This window comes from Dromaius novaehollandiae, chromosome 2, assembly GCF_036370855.1.
Source record: "Dromaius novaehollandiae isolate bDroNov1 chromosome 2, bDroNov1.hap1, whole genome shotgun sequence".
NCBI classification, from domain to species: domain Eukaryota; kingdom Metazoa; phylum Chordata; class Aves; order Casuariiformes; family Dromaiidae; genus Dromaius; species Dromaius novaehollandiae.
The window spans coordinates 2,229,648-2,250,356 of record NC_088099.1 but is presented as its reverse complement, the minus strand read 5'-3'; the positions used below and the strand labels follow the sequence as shown (position 1 = coordinate 2,250,356).

The window sequence follows — 20,709 nt, the reverse complement described above, 5'->3', positions numbered from 1 at the left end:
GTGCCTTTGCAAACGTATTCCTGCCCCTGCACCTATGAGCAAGACTTTAGCAAACCCTGCTGAGGCCAAAGTGGCTCTTTCCAGCAGACACTGTTCTGAGGAAGAAGGAGCAGGAGAGGGCTCTTGTCTCTTGGGGGAATCCTTGGAAGAGACCCTGAAAGCAAGAGAACATTCAGGAAGCCTAGATTTTTGCCTGAGTTTCTCTCTGCTTTCCAAAACACGCTTGCACACAGTCCCTTTGACAGTGCATTGGACTTTTCTGGAAAACCACAGGCGGTCTCACTGGCTCATATTAAGGAAGTCCCAGGCTCGTTTCTTAGCAGAACAAACCCTGTGATACTGAAGCGAGGTCTACCTCGTGCATTGCAGGCAAGCACAAATGATCCAAACCATGCTCTGAGCCCACTGCCAGCCCACCTCGTGGCCTTAGCCATTGGCTAGTCATCAGCCAGCTGAAAGTACAGTCCAGGCTTCCTGATATAATATAAAAAACCTGCAATATTCTCTGCACACCACCTTTAAGTTTCCTGCTGAGGTCAGTGAAGCTTGCGGGAAATGGAATTGGTCACTTTGAGGATAAGAAGGGACAAACTAGGCAATCCCCTTTGCTCCTTGCTCTGCCCAAAACCAAGCGCTATTTTCAGACAGAGTTATCTCAGCATTCAATGTACCACGGCCGGAACCACCACCAACCCAAGCCCAAACAGCCCTGGCTGCTCCCTCCTGTACCAGGTCAAGACATACATACTTTGATAGAAGCTGGGTTAAATTCAACTTCTTTTGGGGGCTCTGGTTCTGGTGGTTTTGGTGCTGGTTTGGGTTCTTCTTTCTTAGGTTCGGCCTTCTTAGGTTCAGGCTTCTTCGGGGGCATGTTGGTGGGCTGTTTTAGAAAGGGAGAGAAGCAGACAGACAGACAGACAGAAAAGAGGTGGCTGCTGCAGGATAAGTCACCAGCACAGGTCTTTATCCCTGTCCAGTCTCTTAAAGTCACACATTGTGTCACTCCCAGACCTGTCACATGCCAGGGCTTACAATAGGGCCACTGCTATAAAAGGACAAGACATTTACCGGGCTATTTTAGAGCAGTCAGATAGGGCATTGTTACGAATTAGCACTTAAATGGAAAAAGAGTTTGGGGATTTTAGGGCTGAGGCTGGCCCTGGGTCAAACATTTTGTGTGTGTGTGTGTGTGTGTGTGCACGTGTGTATGTGAACAAGGGGGAGGTTGGGTTACACTCCTGGTCCCATCAGTAGATTTTATGCTCCCCAGGACCATGCTGCCATTTACCTTCCCAGTTCACATGTTGCTGAGTATCTTCACTCACGGCCTTTGCTGTGACGGGGTTCACTAAAAGACGAGCATTGGTTTACATTTAAGCGTGAGGATAGTGCAATATGGGAAGCCAACCATCATCACATCAGCTGGTGCAGAGGGGAATTCATGCCCGGGATCACTCACTGGTCTTTTCCTAGGAAAATGCAAAGAACCACTATTGCTTCTAGCAGCCTGCTTCTAACACAGAGCAGGGATACACACATATGGGCATAGTCACACATATGCCCACACACAAAATCAAGGATAATCCTGGGTGTCTGTGAGCAGATCTTTATAGCTGAGATTTTTCCAGACCTTTTCAGGGACTTGAATGCCAAATTCCAAGTAAAATAGCTAAGATAAAGATATCCATTTGAGCCTTTTCTAATCTCAGCTTTATTTTGACTTATCTAAACCCCTCAAAGCAAAATAGGGTTAATAATTTTCAGATCTTTGTTTGCTTATGTCATTTCTATAAATCAAGAGTTCACTTTCTGCAAATTCATTCCACAGTCATTTCCACATTGCCTAGGACATTTTTCCCCAAAAAGTATTGTCCCTTGTAACAAGACAACCAAACCTCAAAATGAAGTGTATATGACAAGAGAATCTGTGCTGATGTTTTGAAAAAATATCAGTTTAACCACATATCTCTCCTTCTTTTACGGAGTTAATACGTCATCCTGGTAATCTACCATTCAAACGCCTTTGAGACCTGCTTTGTCTGATACCGCTGTTAGCTCAACCCCTAAGTGTCTGCCCATCTGCAGCTCTCTGTTATCCGAATAGCTCTGCCGGACGACTGCTTGTGCTTTATCCTGCCCAGCTGTTCCCAAATTGTGGTACATCCATTACTGGCAGTACACATGCAGTTTTTAAGTGGAACATGAATACTGCACAGAAAGCTGGCCACTCGCTTTAAGCCCTCAGCTAGTTGCTGCCTCTACCACAGCTTTAGCACATACGGTTCGGGAATCCCGGAGAGACAGGACAGAGGCTGGCTTTGGGTTTGTACACTGTAGAGTGCAGTTTCAGGTCCCACTTGAATCAAAGCCTGCTTTCTGGTTCCAGGTTTCAGGAAATGCCACCGTATTAGAAATAAATACATGACTACAACAACATGATAATTACCAGGGTAATGGTAATTACCCTTTTTCTTTGTGTTTTATGGACAATGGGGAAAAAGAAGTAATCTCACTCCTCTAATCAAAGAGGACCTTTAGGGCACATTGACTATAGCAGCAACCTTGAGTTGCTGCTGAGCAAATTATCTCGAAATGAATGTATCAGGGATGCTCTAAGCCAAAAGAGCAGGGCTTACTCTGAGCTTTCCAGCTGTAATTCTGCCATACCTTCTTGGTGGTCTTTTACCCTAATTTTCAGTTTAACCAATATGACCTTCATACTTTCTTCACCTGGAGATCCCCATGCAGCTTCAGGTCCTGTTCAAAGGACTTTCTTTTCTTTCCTCTGATGTATAAATTAGAGTCGTGGCTAATGCTCCCTGTAACCCTCTCCCCTGACATGTATTCCCCTCTGTCTCTACAGAGAGGATGAATGGGATTTAAGCTGCTGGCTGGCTGAAAAGCACACTGCAAGCCAGTTCTTCTTGTCAAGACTAAATACCAAAACTGCTGGCCTTTCCCATTTCTTTCTGCTCTGTTTGGTGCTGCTGGAGGACCCTGTCCCTTCTGCCCTTCATCACTGCATTTTGTCTGCAGTTGTTTTCTCTTCAGTGCAGGAAAGGCAAGATGAGAAGTTACAGAGATGAACCCAGACCAACAAGCTCAGACAAGGCTCCTTCCCTCTGCCATTCTGCCCCTCACAGACACCCTCCAGGGCAGTAAAGGGCACCTCAACCAGCTTGGAGCAAAGCTCAGCTCAGTTCTCTCATCTAACAGCAGAGCACTGACTCTAATCACGTCTCCAGTGTCTGCAGTGTCCCACTTGCTAACGTGAACACTAGAAGCCTAATGGAAAATGAGGCAGCTTGGTGAAGTGGGAAAGGGGACAGGACAAAAGCCATCTGCAAAGCAAAGCCAGCCGAAGCTGTAGGTTCACTCTGAGAAGATATTTCAGTATTTTAGGGACAGCCTAGAGAATTGCATCCTCACTGCCATTGACTGTAGCCACAGCCCTGCTCCAATGGAGCCCACGAGTCCCAAACCATATGGATTTACATGGTCATCTGGGGGCAGAACTTTCTGAGAGCAGCCTATCAATGCATTGACCCCCTGGTGCAGCCAGGGGTGTATCCCTAAGATAGAAACCTGCATTTGGTTTCTTGTCTTAGGGTGGGATTTGTTTGCACTGGACATGCAACAGAGATGCACTAGATGATCCCACCTGGCCTCCAGCTGCCATTCCTGAAGGGTATCAGTCTCCAATAGGATCTGTGCCATATTTGTCAGTCTCATATAGATGTATTAGCTGCTGTAGGATATCAGAAATATGTCTAGAAACATCCATGTATGCAAATTAATCCCATCGCTGTGAATGATTAAACTATAACTTAGGACATCCATACCCTTCCAGAGGGCCAAATGTAGGCTAGGCAGAGGCATCTCAAAGGACACCAGATACTTCTACTTAAGTAACTGAGTGAAGCCATAGGCATCTACAGTTGAAAGAGGTGAGGCACCAGCTGTTGAATGTATGGTGTAGATCTGCGTTGACTTTAATGGGAGCACCAGCCCTCAGCTCCTATGAACAGCAACGTTTACATTGTAGACACTTAAAATTAAGTAAGAGGACCCCCACCTGGGCTAAATTCCATCTTTCCTTACTATTGCAACACCACAGAGTAGCAGTGTATCTACAGGTTGCTATTTCTCATTTGCACAGGGTTGCCCATGTTCTTCACAGGGCAAACAAGAAATAGGTGTGGAAAGTGTCTGATGTACCGTGCTGATAAGACTAAGTGATCCCTACAAGCTGCGAATATTTCTGCAAAGAAATAACCAAAGTCCTGCATTGTTTTTATGCCTGGTAAAAAGTTTTGTTTTATTTATTTCTGCATTGAAGTGAGTCATGACTGGAGGATTGTACACATACACAGCGTGTAAAAAAGCTCTCAGATCTTATTCCTGAACTGAAAACAGCACTGGAGAATATCAGGCAATTAAGATGCCAGCAGCAGTTCAACAGCAGCTTGGGATCTTGTCACATCCACCTTTGCAAGATAAGACAAGATTATGATAACAAGGAAGGTCATATTTCACTTTCTCTTCCGCATTCCACAAATCAGTCACAAGTTCTTTCCTCAGCTGTCCACTAATGGAAAGACATCAGAGAAAGAATAGTAAAGATAGAAGACACAGAAAGGTGGCCGAAGGCCCATCTCAGTCTGATTCTGATTCTGATTCTGATTCTCAGCCAAAACTCATAAAAGTCGGTAGTCAAACTGTCATATAAAGATCATCTATGTGCTGTATATATTCATGATAAAGTATATTCACAATACAGCTGGCTGGATACACTTCAGAAAAATACATTCTTTGCACTTCTGTCAAAATCAAAACAATCCATGGCATCCTGCTGCTTTTTGTAAATTGTATGTTTTGCTAAAAAAACATGTTTGGAGAGGAGGCTTCTGATGACACCACCAAGAACACCCATTAAATATTTTCAGGTTTTATACAAAGCTATTTGTGTGTAGCTGTATCAAATACTATAATGTAATAAACAAATACCAAAATACACCATTTCCCTCCAAAGCTCCTTTGAGGGGGAAGGTAAGTAATTGAGGGTATTGTTCATATTCAAAAAAGAAGCCAAAATTTGAAGTCACACTTCTTTATAAAACAGAATGTTCATCTTCTGACAAGTTGTAATGAGTGTACTACAAGTTATAACACAGAAGACATGTAGGAATAAAGACCAAGATCTGACTGGAATAAAGAGGGTGAAAAAAGGCTAAGCTTTTGTTCGGTCTGGGGGCTCGTCAAATTAATATTTTTTCATTGATTTCTTTGGCCTTCTAATCAATCTGTGCTGCAGTGTATTTGTACAAGTTGATAATTTCTCTTCTGGGCTGCCAAAAGCTTTCTAACAAACTAAAGCACTTTCTCTGCTTCACACTGTTCTGGGGTCCGCTCCTATCAGATTTCCCTATATTTTTGTAATGTTTGGAGGGTAACAGATGTTAACTGAACAACAAAAAAAGTGATTACCCATAGTAGGGAGAGGAGAGTTTAGTGAGAAAAGCACTGTACAACTCCTCAGGACACATACTGTACTGCAATTCTACTGTACAGGCATCAAAAAGTTAAGAGGTATGCCATGTATTCCTCTGAGATACATACAGATGCCCACAGTGCAAACTTCTCCAGCTGTTCACTCAAAGGACCTTTTGCAATCAAAATGGCCTAGTGACTAAAGCCCATGGAATCAGAGGTAAGATACATCCATCCGAAAGCAGAGTCTAAAAGAGGTGAGATGAATCATGCCTTAGAAATGACTACTTCCCTCCATGGACTCTAAAGGGAGCCCGGGTGGCTAGATTTGCTGGAAAAGCCTGGAGTTGGGTAAAACGAATGCCACCCAAGATAACACCCACAAGTGTTGGGTCTGTGTTACTAACCTGCAGTTGGAGTCAAAGAGAAGTTCAGTGGAGCCTTCCTGTAGAGCTGGGAGGAGAACCAGTAGTTCCACCTTCTAACTTCAGCTTTGCTGATTACTTTATGAGCAGGGGACAGATCCAACAGACCCTTAAAATGCTGATTTTGAGACTGACACTATGCATCAGGGCTTGGTATACAATTCAATGTCTGGGGTGAGACAGAGGACTCGGAGGACCCTAAATCTCACAGCTGACATCTGACTGTTTTCCTCTTTCAACAGCAGAGAATACTGAGCCCAATGAGAATATCTAACATTTGCCTTCCTCTGGAGTGTAAGTGTCCAACTCAGGCTTCTACAAAACATGCCAACATCTCTTTCATGCCTGTACCATCCATCTGAGCCACCAGTAAGCCAAGAGGGCAAGTGCCATGGAGCTAGAAGAGGAACAGACATGCAGGAGACCAACTACAGCCCAGTGGCTAGGGCTTGAATTTGGGAAGGATCAGAGATCCATTTCCAGCTTCCTGCATTTTTCCTGAAACATCTGGATAAAGGAAATACTTCCTGTGAACATCATAGTTTGTCTTCAGCAGGGATGGTAATGCTGGTCTGGACCCTCCTGGATGAGAACTTTAATTCCTACACTATATTGGTATTCTCTCACTTACTTCTATTAATTTCTGGCTGTACAGTGATGCTGTCTGGACATAATTAACCCTCTGGTAGACCACTGGTTAGGAGAACGGTAGGAGATTCTCCAGTGAGGTAGGAAACATGAATATAAATCACTTCCAGTTACTGCATCTCTCCCTGTTCCATGAGTGCTCTGCCAACTGTTCTGCACCGCTTACCAAGTGGTTTGTATAAAGATAATGATGGTTAGCGTGACCTGATCAGGACTCAATAATTAAACATCAGTAAATGCAAATAAAATGGGCCAGAGCTTGGTCTTTGCTCCCGAGGGCAAATGTCATGCTATTATGGTTAAATTTTATACTGCTATAATGGGATGGTTGTATCCCAAATGACTATTGGGAACAGTCCCTGATTCGTTCTGTCTCTTGAACCATACCTGGGCATTGTCTGGGAAAATGCTCATTATCACAGGCCAAAGCCACATCAGGGACATTGCGAACAGTATAGATGAGCCAGTGCTGTGACCCATGCCCTGGCCTGATTTGGCTTACTTGTACAGACATACCAATGATCAGAATACCCTTGCAGGTCAGCACTTTCTCAGACCTGTAGGTATTTCTTTGCTTTACTTTTTCAGCATGATGGAGCATAGGTGGGAGGTAATAGACCCATCTATGTGATTTCTGCACATATGTATGCATATATGTTTGTTCAACTATGCAGTGTTAAGGCAAAGCAGGGAGGTACCTGGGGCTGGCAAATCACTGTCAGGTGGAGGTCTTGGATCGGTTCCATGGATTAAAGACACTCCAATGCCCTGCTAATGCTACTGTAAACATCCAAATCAGTGCAACTAATCTTGCCTTAATTCCCCCTTCATCTCTTCCATGAGGATCCCTAGAGTCCCAGCAGCTGCAAAAAAACCCTGACCAAAAATCTGTCTTCCTATTAATAGGTTTTGAAGGGGGAAAAAATTATGTTCTTCAGTTTTTCAGTCATGCTCATGACAGATGTTAGTGGCAGATCTCAGTGCCAAAAAGCTGTTCCAGCATTGCCCTGAAGTCTAATATGAGAGGCTGGGTTATCTGTGAATTTTCTAAAATTCTCTTGATCATTGTGGTATGATAACTAACTTCTGAGACAAGGGTTGGGATAATCTTCAAAGAGAGCAGAGCTCATCAAGCAATTTCCCACAGAAATTTTGGACTTAAATACTAGAAAAATAAAATATAAATCAAAATTAAATATTCTGGTCAAAATCTGAGTCATTTTAGTTCAGGAATATTGCCACAATGCCTTATGATTTCCTTCCCCTTGGTAAGTCTGTCTCCCCAGTTTTACTACATTTACGACAATTTCCTACAGTTCCCTGCAGAGCAAGGAGAGGAGACTGTACAGCGGGAGGTGAACCCCAGCTTTCCAAGGAAAATGAGAACCTAAGAAAAGTGAACAGCTTGCATGAAATAATATTGTGAGATGTTTGCACTGAACTATTTGGGGCTGAAACATATCAGCTTTCAGATACTCATCTTCTCAACAAAAGTATATTCCCCTCCTCCAAAAGTAGTTGTGTGGGGGGGGGGAGGGGCTCTGTTAAAAATAAAAATAAGATAAATCTTTGAGTTTAAACTTCAATTATCTCTTGAAAAACAACCATTGATGGAAACCCTCCAGACATCTTTAACTGAGAGTCTGAGATCACGTCAAAGATGTTCTCTCCTCAACCAAAAGTTGTTGTGCAACTTTTACCAATAAGGAATGCTGTCCTTAAAACTATAAGATGGCCACAGCTCCAGCGTCTTCCCCAGAGAGCAGAGGAATAGCGTTTTTAGAAGATTTGCAACCAAAAGATGATTTTTTTTTTTACTTCTTCAATCCCCAACGCAGCAGATGTCTTGTCAGCTGTTGGATGAGTTCTAAACCACATCTGCTCGTATGGCTAGTCAACTTCTGTACTTTTATAACAAAGTTATAAACAGAAAGTCAGATATTTCAAATGGCAATAGCATTTCAGAAATAGTTAATAAAAAACAACAAAAATATCCCAGACAGGGAACTTCCAAGTACTCTCCATTTCTCTCCATATTTTTGGTCAACTGTAGAGCTGATCAGCTGTAGAGCTGGTCAGTTTTCCCATCCACACCTGAAGACATGAAGGGCTAAAACAATACAAGATACGAGAAGAAAGAACACAATGGGTTGTGTCTGCAAGAGCAGCAGTTGTAGAGATGGAGGACTGAGGAGGGCAACCTAAGCAGATGTTTATCTGAAGGGAAGCTGCTAGGAGTGAAGGTGGAGGAGGAAGGAACTGAAGGTAAATATTAGACCATGCTCTGAGATTGCTGCTGCTGCCACCACTTTTTTAGGATGATTTGCCTGACCCAAATTACCACCAGTCCTTATAGGAACATCAGCTTGAGCAAAGAGTAAACGCCTGTCTTGGACCAGCTCTTCAGCTGCTATAAATCAGTGAGTTCCACTGACTTCAAGGCAACTATGCTGATTTATAGCAGCTGTGGATATGGACCAGAATAGTAGATTGTCTGGCAGTAACCATCATTTACTTTTTGACTATTGGGATCAGGAGAACACATGTTTGCGTTCATCATGGAAAAAAAAATAGAAAGGCTGTATCTTTTATACAGAAAATATAACGCTGAAGGTACCAAGCAGCGCTGGTGACCCAAAATTCAGTGGAAGTGTGCTCCTGTTGCTGAAGAGATATGGGATTTGGTGGGAAATTGGTAAATAATGTACCCTGTAATTATTTAGGTACCACAGTGCAAGCAGCACAAATGAAATGCTTTGTGCGTTACAGATTTAGCAAACTTTCAAAGTCCTGCTCTAAAGCCTGTAAAAGCCTGCAAAAATCAATGCAGTCCTTCACTAGTTTGTTGATCTGGTGATAAGAAAAGTCTTAGTGGTTGATTAAAAGGCATAATGAATAGTTTTTTTAGAGGCTATAGGACAGCCTGCTTCTTTTAGATATATTTTCTTTTTTTTTTCAGAAAATCATCTAGTTCCTATTAAAGGCATTAGGGGACAGATCCATTTTTTGACTTTAGCAAGGACAAACTATCTGTCTTTTAGATGGACAATCAGCTAGGCTTTTTCTTTGTCAAATAGTAGAAGAGCTCCTGGAAGGCAATTCCTTCCAACTTTTGGTGTTTACAACAGGTAGGATGAATACCCTTCTAGAGTTGCCTCTCTTTTTCCATTAATAAAGGAAGTCACACTAGTTCAGACTGGAAGCCTAACTTTTAGATGACTAAAGTGAGAAAACTCCAGTATCCAAACTTGTACAGCCCATTTCAACCCCAGTAGAAGAAAGGAATAAAAAGAATGCACTCCTTTATTCCTAAAGGTAACATATCTACCTCAGCCTCCACCCATAGCGGGTTTTTATGCCTTTGTCTCTTGGACTAAACAGTCTCCCTTCAGCCCGGTTCATCATTACCTTGTGTTTTCAACTGTACAAAGACCATTGGAAGGAAAACTAGCTCCACACAGCTGATTTCAATGGAGCGGTGGCATTTTGCTCTTCTCCTTTCTGCTCCTTCACTCTCTCTTTTTTGGTACTGGATGAGATCAGCAGCTCATATGGCAATGCAACTATTTTTACAGCCTTTGACTGTCCCTACTTGTACTTGCGCTGCAATGTGGCTGCTGTAAATTTCAAAGCTGAGCATTTCGAGTTCCTGCTAAACCACCACCAGAGACAGCTGCAGTGCAAAGGTAGATTTCTTCATCTCAGGCTGTGCTGTTTTCAATGGTGTTAACTGAAAAACAATCCCAGGGACTATAAAAGCAACAGCTGCCCTCGTCCAGCAACCTGAAATGAATTCACAAAGATCTAGGTCTATACTAGGAAAACAGCTCAACAGGGCCCAATGATGGATGCAAGAGAACCACCAATTTATCTGAATTCGCAACGAAGTCTGAGAAGAGTCATTTCAGCAGACTTCTCTGGCCTAGTATTGAACACAGGAGATAATTAATCATACAGTTGTCTTAAAGGGATCATCAATAAGAGGTTGAACAGCTCACTCCTCTCTGCACATATACATGCAAACAAATAAATCTTTGGCATAAACTATTACCACTTAAACTAAAAAGAGGACTTCTGCTGTATATCACACACTAGAGGGGGATGCAATAAGTATTTTGGGAAGCCTGGTCATCCAGACCCATCATCAAATACAGGTATTTGTCCTGAAGTGGTTGAATCATGCTTGCAGGTCATACCTCCCAGAACAAAGTCTGATCTGAAGTCTGTCAGCAAATGAAGCTTCCCAGTCACCTACGGAGTCTCACCGCTGGCCATGCTGTTCATCTTATGCGATTAAGACTCCTGCTCTCAACCTTGAGAAAAATCCTTTCAGGGCCTGCAACGGACAAGGAAAGGTCAAAAGGCAGCATATTAATGTGAAAGCTAAGTTTGCTTCCACACTGGATCTACAAGTGACCCTTCCCTCCTTCCTTCCTCCCCTAGATATATGCAGTCTTTTGTGTTATTATTCATCGAGTTTCCCTTTCAGAAGCTAATAAAAAGGATTCAATGGAAAAAGAGCAATTCAGCACATTCTCTTGGAAATCTTGGAAATCTATCTTAATTACTCTTTAAAGACATCTACATCTCTCCATTGACTAGACAAGGAGCCAGGAAGACTAATCAGGATGGCTAGTTGTATGAAATGAGTTCCAGACAAATGAAGTTGTATTTCAGGCAGTAAAGTTGTAGCAAGCGCCACACTATTGCTGTAGGTTCAAAAAAAATTTGGGTTAACAAGGGTCACAGTCTGAGCCTGAGACTGCCACAGCCCTGTTCCTGGTCTCTAGGAGTGACGCACAAGAGATAAGCATGAATTTTCTGGAGAGCTGTCTCTACTTCTGTTGTTCCCAAAGTCCTAGCCCTGCTTTCTTAAGAGAACGTTCCCAGGACATACACAGCTATAGCATTAAGGATAGCTTTGGGAAGCCCTGAGCTCATATTATCTCTTGATGTGACAAGAGACGAAGGCGGAAATCTCACATCACAACAAACAGCCTTCATCAAGTCAGGCCTCTCTTGGAACTTTCTGTGCAGGCACCAAAAATAGATGTACCAGCCTTATCTCATTTCTGCTTCCTGTGGGTCAAATCCTCCTTGGAGATGAGCACTATTAACTTCTAATGAACAATAAAGACCTATGATCTGGCCCTGCTAATCATTTCTCTATTTCTTTCTTATTAGCAGAGCAATCTAAAATTCTGGGCCACAATCATATAGGCAACTTTTGCAGTGACGATTAAATTTACATCCTGTTATCATTTATCATTATCATTTGAGTCACATGACTATCTTGAGGTCCCAGCAGAAACCACAATCACAGCTTTCTAGTTACAAACACAGGGAAAGAAAAATTCAGATCATACATATGTGAGACAGGGGGAGAAAGAGAGAATGTTATCCTATACATTTATTTCTTAGTGGAAAGAGAAGTGATATGACCAGGGTCAAAGAGAATTAGCAACTAAATACATTTCTCATGGTGTTTCCACCCTTCACTGCACATCCTGGGAGCTGAATAGAGCTCCTACAGAAAGCACAGAGCGTTTATGATGGGGAAGTACTTCAGGAATCCTACACAGCAATCTTTTAACAGAAAATAATTTATCTGGTGTTCATGCTCTTTTTTTGTTATTGTTTTAACAAGTAGATGGTGTATCAAAGGAGAACATGGAGTCTTTTCTTGTGATGTCACACATGTAACATTAATGCCACTTCCCAAAATACTCAGCTTCCTTTTTTACGCAGTGGAATTTCTGGCCTGGTTGTGAAATTCAACCCACCCTGTTAAGGACTGTAACCCAATCTGGATCGACAGCTTGGGAACAACAGTCACATAGTGTCGGCTGGCAAAGGAATGCCAAGAATGTCCCAGAATGGAAGGACTCATGGGCTAGCTCTGCTCCGCATTCAAGGAGATGTGGGGACCTCCAACAGGCACTGTGTGGCTCAAGAAACCAAGAAGGAGTGGAAAGAGCTGAGCTCAGGCAGCCAAGTTAGTGTTCAAGGATATGCAAGGGACTTGGAGATTCGGCTCTGCCGGTTGGTCAGTTTGCCCTATGTAAATACAGTTCAACCTGCGAACAGAGAATATGATCCCACGCTAACCCCGCCAGCTTTCATATCCAGGACTTGCCCTCGGATTTATTTCTGGTTGCATTTCTTGCTGTGTCTTATTTGTCATGTTATCCTTTTTTTTTTTTTTTTAAACTTCTTTGTTGATCACCAGGCACATTTCTTAAAAAGACTGAGACATTTTTAAAAAGGTCTGCACCATGCACATCTTTTTGGTCTTGACATCTAATTGAATCTTTCTTCAACTTCAAAAATTATCCAAGTTTTTTCCTTTTTCCTTGTACTCTGCCCTCTCTTTATCCTGGCTTTTTGCTTGTGCCAGGCAAGATTTCCCACATACAAACTGAAGAAGCTGGAACAAGATTTGAACACATAGCTAATGACTAAAGACTGTACAAGATCTACCACTGTTTAGCTGGTCCATTGCTAACATGCACTGAATTACATGTGAAATAAGAGAGGGACAGATTTTGGCACCTGGAAAACTCTTTGCCATCAGTCAGTCTGTTCTCCTTAATATACATTATTCTCTGGTGAGGGCAGTACATATCACTGACATCTGAAGCGCCACTTTACCCTGAAGACTTTTTCTTTGACATTGTGCTCCACTGATCTCAGACTAGGGCTAATGATGGATATCCTTCCACCTGGAGAATGCGTTTATGAGACTCTTTTCCCCTTTTGATATAATCCTCATACATTTGTCCCAAGTGGCTTTAGTATGTTGACCTGCCAAGCATCTGCCAAGCCTGTCTGTCTTGGCCTGGGAGACCAAAATGACTCTGCTTTGTAGTGGGAAAATGAATGTAGGTGCAGTGCAAGTTGTGTTGGTCCTGTGACTGGGTTATTAGAAGACACGTGGGAAACAGAAGGACTGATGTTCCAGTCTTAGGTTTTCTTACTCCTCCAGCTGCCTGGAGCTTATGGGATTGCACTGATTTGCGTAGGATAAATTTAATGGTCCATCCCTTCCACCAAGACACAGACCTGCTCTAAGTGTTTCAGGGGAAGCAGGTGAAATCAAAAGTTAAAATGAACAGTGCTACCCTCAAAGAGAAGATCTCAGATCTCTATAGCAAATAGTAATATAATCAAATAAAAAGACATAAAATAGATAACCTGATCCTGTCTAGTTTCAGTTCCAAGAGTTTCTCCAGAGCTGATATTGTACGGAAGAAGGCCAAAGGATGTTTTTGGGAGAGGACATGGGAAACATGAATTTGAACCCACAGCCTCTGAGGAGACAGTGGGGTATGTGCCTCTCTGCAATGTGATACCCACAGGGGATATCCATCTACTTCAGAAGCAGCTAATGAGTCACAGCCCCCGTGAGTATTGTCTCCAGGAAATCCCGCAGCCGAGACACAGAAAGGCAATTCCCTCTGCCCTAAAAAATATTAACTTATCACCAGTGGTCGGCATTTGACATCAGCTGAAGACACACTGGGTAAGCCTGTCAAGATCCCAAGGGGATCTCTGAGAGCACATCAAGGTTTACGTACGCTGGCACCGAGCACACAAGCAAACCCTGGACTTCAGCTCATGGGACAAGAGATGTGATCTCCAGTAGCCCAGACCAGTCACAGCCTCGGTTTTATAGCTGACCGCAAGGACGTAATAGAAGAGGATGGAATGACTCCAATTCATACTTGCTGATGTCAATAAACCAGGAACACCCTTGACCATTTTGAAGTATTTCCAAAAACCCAGACGTGGTTCTGTAAGAATGTTCTGAAACTAAAGCACATTTGTCTGCTCTCTGGCTGTTACACTGGCTTATCTGAAGGGGAAATATATATATTTGTCCGTTTGTGTTGTGACACACTTGCCCATGACGATGTGCATATTTGTGTGTAAACATATAAGCATGTAGCAGGAACTGAAAAATAGTACATTTCAATGAAGCTGTCAAGGAAATGTTTGTGTTTATGAATGTACATAGATTTATCTGTGTATATCACACATACAAAATCACATTATGTGTATAGTCAATATGAAAACAATAACATTGTAATTTTAAAAATATTCCAAATCTGCCTGTCAATTTTGTTCTTGAATGACCAGGGGGTTTTACGTTGCTGCCGTATTTTCTGACAGGAGCACGGGATAGAGGCAAGATTCCTGAAATTCCTGGCACAGAAAGCATGGTAGAGGAAGATATAAACTCTTTGTGGTAGGATAAAGGAGATCTAGAACATGGGAAAGGAGAATCAAAGTGACACAGAGAGATTTGCTTGTAAGCTGGAGGTATTAATGGTGATTTTCTGGGGAGTCATGCAGTCCCTAGCTCTCACCCTCGCAGCAGGTTTTTAACTATGCAGGGAAAGATCTGCCTGGTGAACAAGACTCAGTTCCATAGCATCCCAATCTACTGTAATGTCGGTGTAGTCACAAGCCTTGTTTACCTTCCAACAGGTATATTAAACAAAAATTACTTGTTCAGTGCATCTTGAAAAGATATGTCACTGGTTACAATTATTTTCTGGGATTTACCAAAATTTATGTGATAATCCTGATGAAACGAATGCAGATTACTGCACAGAAGTGGATACTGATACATCCCCTTTGCCATTGACACCTGGTAGAAAAATCAGTAGAGAGAGAGAAAAAAGCCTACAACTACTTGTGGCAATCAGCTTTATGAACTTTGTTCATTCAGTGTCAGTCTGCTGGGCAGTTTTCCCCAGACGCAGCCACTGAGATACCTTAGAAAAACTACAAACAAAAAGGTGGATTTTAAGAAGAAAAAAGAGAGTCAGACAGAGAACCTTCCAGGTGGGTTTTCCAAGCCTCATAGAGTTTATTTTTGTCCCAGTTGTGTCGCACTGAGTGACAGCTGCGGTGAGAATAGTCATATTCAGAAGAGCACTATACAGGCTGAAACAAAGCAACACATTACCCTCGCTCACATCTGGACTGTCAAGAGGGAAAACCTAAGCGTAATCTGATGACAGTATTGTTCTCCCTGTTCTCATAAAACACAGCCTACCAGATTTTCCCTTCTGCTTCATCAGCTGTGAAACTCATGATTTCACAAAACATAAGATCCCCAGCCACCACTCACAAGGTGTTAGATGTAGAGATGGGTGTTGCTCAGACCACAGGATAATAGGAGCCATATGACCATCTAACTTGTTAGTAAGCTAGCTCAGAAGTTCATTTAATGGGAGGGAGAAAGGGAAGGGGCTTCCAGTAGTGTAAATCATCTCCGATGAGTACTGGTTGGTAAGGGGTGAGCTTCTAGTCTTGTGAAGTGGGAATGGACACGTACTATGCAGCCCACACATCTCACCTGCATTGCAACCCATCAAACCCTACAGACAAAGAGAGAGAGGCCTGTGAGACAGGCACAGAAGAAGGTTTATTGCTTGTGTGGGGTCGGGAGGGGGACTTCCCCCAGATGCTGCCTCAAAACAGAGATCTAGATAATATGAGCTGAGAGAATGAATGAAATGGGGTTGTTTGGGCTAAAGAATGACAAGGGGGAGAGGGGAAGACAAGGCAAGAACTTGATAACCTTCAAGCACAAGAAAAAACACACTACTTCAGAGAATGCTGAGTTCTCAATGTCAGCGATAATCATGAGCTTAAACTGCAGAATGGTTAAGCTTTGTGCTTAAATATTAAAGGAAAGTTTGTGTCAGGATGGATGCCGCATGCTGGAATCCATGTTATGGAGAGGTTTCCACCGCTGGAAAGCTTTAAGGTGAGCTTAAACGAACTTGTGTCGTGAGTAGCATACACGTAATAGTTCCTGACTTGGGAATAGATGGTATTCCAGCATCTACTGGGATGTTTGGATTCTCACTAGGAATCAGAACTAATCCCGCTCTCTCTTTCACACAGGCATGACAATTAGCTGCTTCAGTTCCCAGTCACGACCCTACAGCAAACAAAGCTCGGCAGCTCTATCGCCTGTGGCCAGTTCCCTGGTATATTCTGCCATTCAGTTTGTTTTGCCATCCCCTTTCATCTATTTCTTGTTCTCATTAGCTGATAACCATCACCAGTTGCTCGTTCCTGCTCTTTTAGAAATTCTTTTCAGCTATATAGATTACACAGAAGAAAGAAAGAAGCAACAATACCAAAAGAAAAATCACTAAATATAGTTACGGCCAGCTGGTTTTAATTAAAATTGTCTAAAGGCAGCCATGCTAAAAGCAATCTGAGCGGCATGATCTGTAGGTTGGCGCACAGCTTTGGGAGGGGTTACTGTATCCCCTGCAGTGAAATCATGCCCCTCTGTAATACAATGACAGTGCATTCCAGACATATCTTTTCACTAAGAGACAGTGTTTTGGGTGCAATGGGAGTGATTGCCATCATCTGATCCTAGGGCTCTGGTTGGCGTTGAAGACTGCTGAAAGCTGGATAGGCTCAGAAAGCAAGGTGACCTCACGGGAAGGAGCCATCACCGTGGAGAGTGCCCCTGCATCAAGGGTGTCAGGGGTGGAGTGTGTGTGTGAGGAGTGAGCTGAGCTCAGGACATATGCTCATATTTATATGACCTTATGTGTGTGAAGCACCCTCAACACGCAACTCCCCATGAGTAGTTCTGTTGCTTTATTCAGCACCTCGCTTGCTTTTCCTGCCCATGATCATGCTTTCCAAAAACACCTGTACTTCCTCATGCCTTGACTCTCCATCACCATCTATTTGTGATCCAGAGCTCAGGATTCACAGCTGGTAAAGAGCACTTCCATTTTCTGATCACCCCAGGCATGGTACAGGTCAATGAGCCCAGCATGTCAGTGATTTGTACATATTATGCTTGCAGGTAGGCTGGCAGTGCTCTGGGAAGTCCTCACACAGATGGGATCCAGCTCTTCTTATATCAGTCTTCCTGTCCAACACAACTGGGATTGAGCAGGCCGTGAAACATGTCAAAGCTCACAAGCCAGAAGGACTCTGTTACCTGCACAGCTTCTCTCCCCCAGCAAAGACAAGGGGGACTGGCAGGAGGGGAGCTGAGTCACCTCCTTCATCTGTTCTTCTCTATTAACCAGCTCAAAGTTTGTTTTTTCTGCCATCGAGCTAACAGATAAGACAATGTTAACATTCATTATGTACTTCAGGTAAAATCATTCAGGTTTGTTGATGAAGGCTTAGCTGATGGAGGCTTAGCTGCATAAGCAGCTGGTGTCATTTCAGCCTTCCACAGATGTCCATTCTTCCCTGTCCTCAGAAGGAACCTCCCACCTTTCCTACTAGCAGTTTTGGGATAGGTGTGAGCAGTCTTTAAAACCATTTCAGCTCAAAAGTAACATTGTGGTGAAAGGTGACACTCTCATGAACTGTTCCACTAGCGAAACTGTGAAGGCAGTTAGTCTGAACGAAGCAACTGTAGCAAAGAGCCAAGAGGGGATAGAAGGTGGAAGCAGATAAAGAGCAAGAAAATTTTCAGTCTTCATGGTAGATGGTCAAAGAGAGAAGACTCAATCTCCCTCTCACTCCTTCTGTCCTCTCTGCTTGCTTCCATGGAAGCTGCTTCAGCACTACCCATCTTGTCACAGGAATTACCTACTTACACAGTTGCAAAACCATTTTCCTACAATTCTGACTCTAGCATTTTGTCTTGTGTTCCATCAGGTAAAAAGCAAATCATTGCACATTCATGAAGACAGAAATGAAAATGATCATGTGTAATCAAAATGTTTTTTCAAGACTTCATCTTTCCCCTGAAGAACAACAAAATCAATTTATCCTGTTCAGGCTTGTTTCAAGCAGCAGTTGCTGAGAATATTCTTCCAACAGGAAATTCTTATTAGCACTACATGACATATGGGAGAAAACTGGATGGGACCTGTCAATAGCAAAGCTACCCTTTTGCTCCATTAGGCCTGATCTTCATCTTGTGTTTAAATCTCCATCCTAACTAAGTTTCATTTTCCTACCTATGCCAAGAAAAGCAAATGTAGAATTAATAAAATATTTACAGAACTAACCATTGCTGTGCAGTTGGAGAGTTGGCTGAAATCTCCAGAAATCATCCCCTTCATCTCTCCTGTGCCAAGACAGAATTGGGTCTACCTGTCATTCCTGGCAGGTGTGTGCACAAAATTTGCAAGGATGGGGACTTCTCTGTCTTCCCAGGTAATGCACAGAATGTTTCCTTCCCCACATCATTACACAATTTGTTTTTCTTTGTTTTTTTTTTTTTTTTTCACAGATGCCTAAACTAATTCATCAGTGCTGCAGCTTAAACCTCGGACTCTTTGGCCTGTCTAGCTTGGACACTGAGAACTTGAGCATATCTCTTTAGCCCTTTCTTCAGAATGCCATCTATTTTTTTTTCCTACACTGCAGGTTCTCGTCATTTTTTCTTGGGAACTTTCAACTGTTTCAAGTCTATACAACAACAAGCACAAGGGATAATTGCTTCCATTCAAGTACAATACTGTAATACAAAAAAAAAAAAATCAAATAATATGTCTCTTCATCTGCAGACTTGACTAGTATTAGTCTGAATGTAAATGAGGTTGAAAGGATAATGCAAGTGAAGAAGTTACTATATTTGCACATGCTCCAATCTGTCACCATGCAAAGTAAAATTCCTTTATTCAGTGCAGCATGTTTGGCATTTGAAATAAGTTTATGAGGTCTGTCACCAGTAAGTCATTAAGCTGTGATAATCTGACCATTTATAATTGTCCAATATGATGTCAGAATCAAACCTATTGATCTGCTGAGTAAATATTCCCAAAGTGGAAAGGGAAAGAAGTGAGGTAAAATAAAAGGAATTTATGCTAGCAACATAATGTTCCCTCTCTGTTTCCTGCTGCAAGTGTGCCCCATACAGTGAAAATCTCTGTTGCGTGTTGAATGTTAATTTTTCAAATGTAGTGGCAACAGGAAAGCTCTTCATCTGGTGCATATGAACAGTCAGAAATGGATGTTTGTCATGTAGCTTACAGAGGCAAATTTTGCCCATCGGTTTGTGCATATGTTTCATAAACAAAAAGGAAGTCTATGTTTGGGTGCTGGGGGAGATGCTATAAAGGTTTTTACTGCAACTTGTTTTTGTAAGTCTTGTCTAGCAAATCCATGTGGTTTCCCTCAAATTTTCAGTAATAAACATTTAACAGCATGTTCCACCATCCCACTTATATAGGAGATTTTGTTGGGTGAGTGAAAGAAATTGCTCAGAAGGAACAAGGAGTGCTGTGTTGCAGTGTAACAAGTACATACTGCAGAGAGCTTGAGAGTCCCAGGCTTGTTGCCTCGGTATTAGACCTGTTGATGTGGCATCTTTGTCTTGAGACTGGGAGAGATCTTGCTATTTTATGTAAAGGAATAGAAACTTCTGATCAAGGATGTTGGGTAGTATCATGTTCGTGGGTAGAAAGAATTGCCTATGAGCATAAACCCTTGAATCTGAGGTTTAGTTATTAAAAAGACAGCATAGAAACCCAGAAAAATACTGTATTTTGGCCTTTTTGGATCAAGTGAAAACTTGAAAGGAGCAGAAAGGCCTTTCAGAGTCATTGTTATCTCCTGCAAGACCGACACAAGAAAATCTCACTGCGTGGCTCAGCTTTGAGTATCACCCCTTGGGATACTATGTCTCCCACTATCTACCCACCCTTGCTCCAAGAGGTGGAAAAGCCATCACAGAGTAATTGGATGCCAGGGAAACCACCCAGTGTCAACATGGCAAAGCCTTTCTTGTCCTCCATGATGTGAGCTGTGTGGAGAACGGTGGATTATAGCAGTGGTCGGGACAGTTCAACAGACAAAGGAGGCCTTCTGTATATTCCTGGCGGAGCATCTCAGAAAGCATCACACGGAACAGCTGTGCTGGGCACGAGGGCCAAATTACCAGCCAAAGGAAGACCACATGTAGTCTAGAAAACACAAGAGGTTCTTTCTATGAGAAAAACTTAAATCTGTCTGGAACTAGCAAGGGCATGAAAGCTGAGGTCCACAGCAAATCTAGGCTCTCTCTACCCAATAAGACAGATAGGCACTTCCAGAGGGTGTTTCATCCCACTTGAAGGAAATAAGAATATGAGTAACCACAGAGGGCCAGACCTGTGATCCATCTGGTTCAGCCTTTCTAGAAAATTGGTCA

The 20,709-nt window shown here is 42.6% G+C and overlaps 1 protein-coding gene across 1 annotated transcript in view; it reads right to left on the bottom strand.

Annotated features, from left to right (window-relative positions):
• The window catches only part of MYL3 (myosin light chain 3), a 36,408-nt gene extending 35,479 nt beyond the window's left edge, over positions 1-929 (bottom strand). The window contains exon 1 of the mRNA XM_026095877.2: positions 749-929. Coding sequence (XP_025951662.1) covers positions 749-871 — 123 coding nt within the window. The 5' untranslated portion in view covers positions 872-929. The remainder of the gene's footprint in view (positions 1-748) is intronic.
• Between the last annotated feature and the right edge of the window lie 19,780 nt (positions 930-20,709).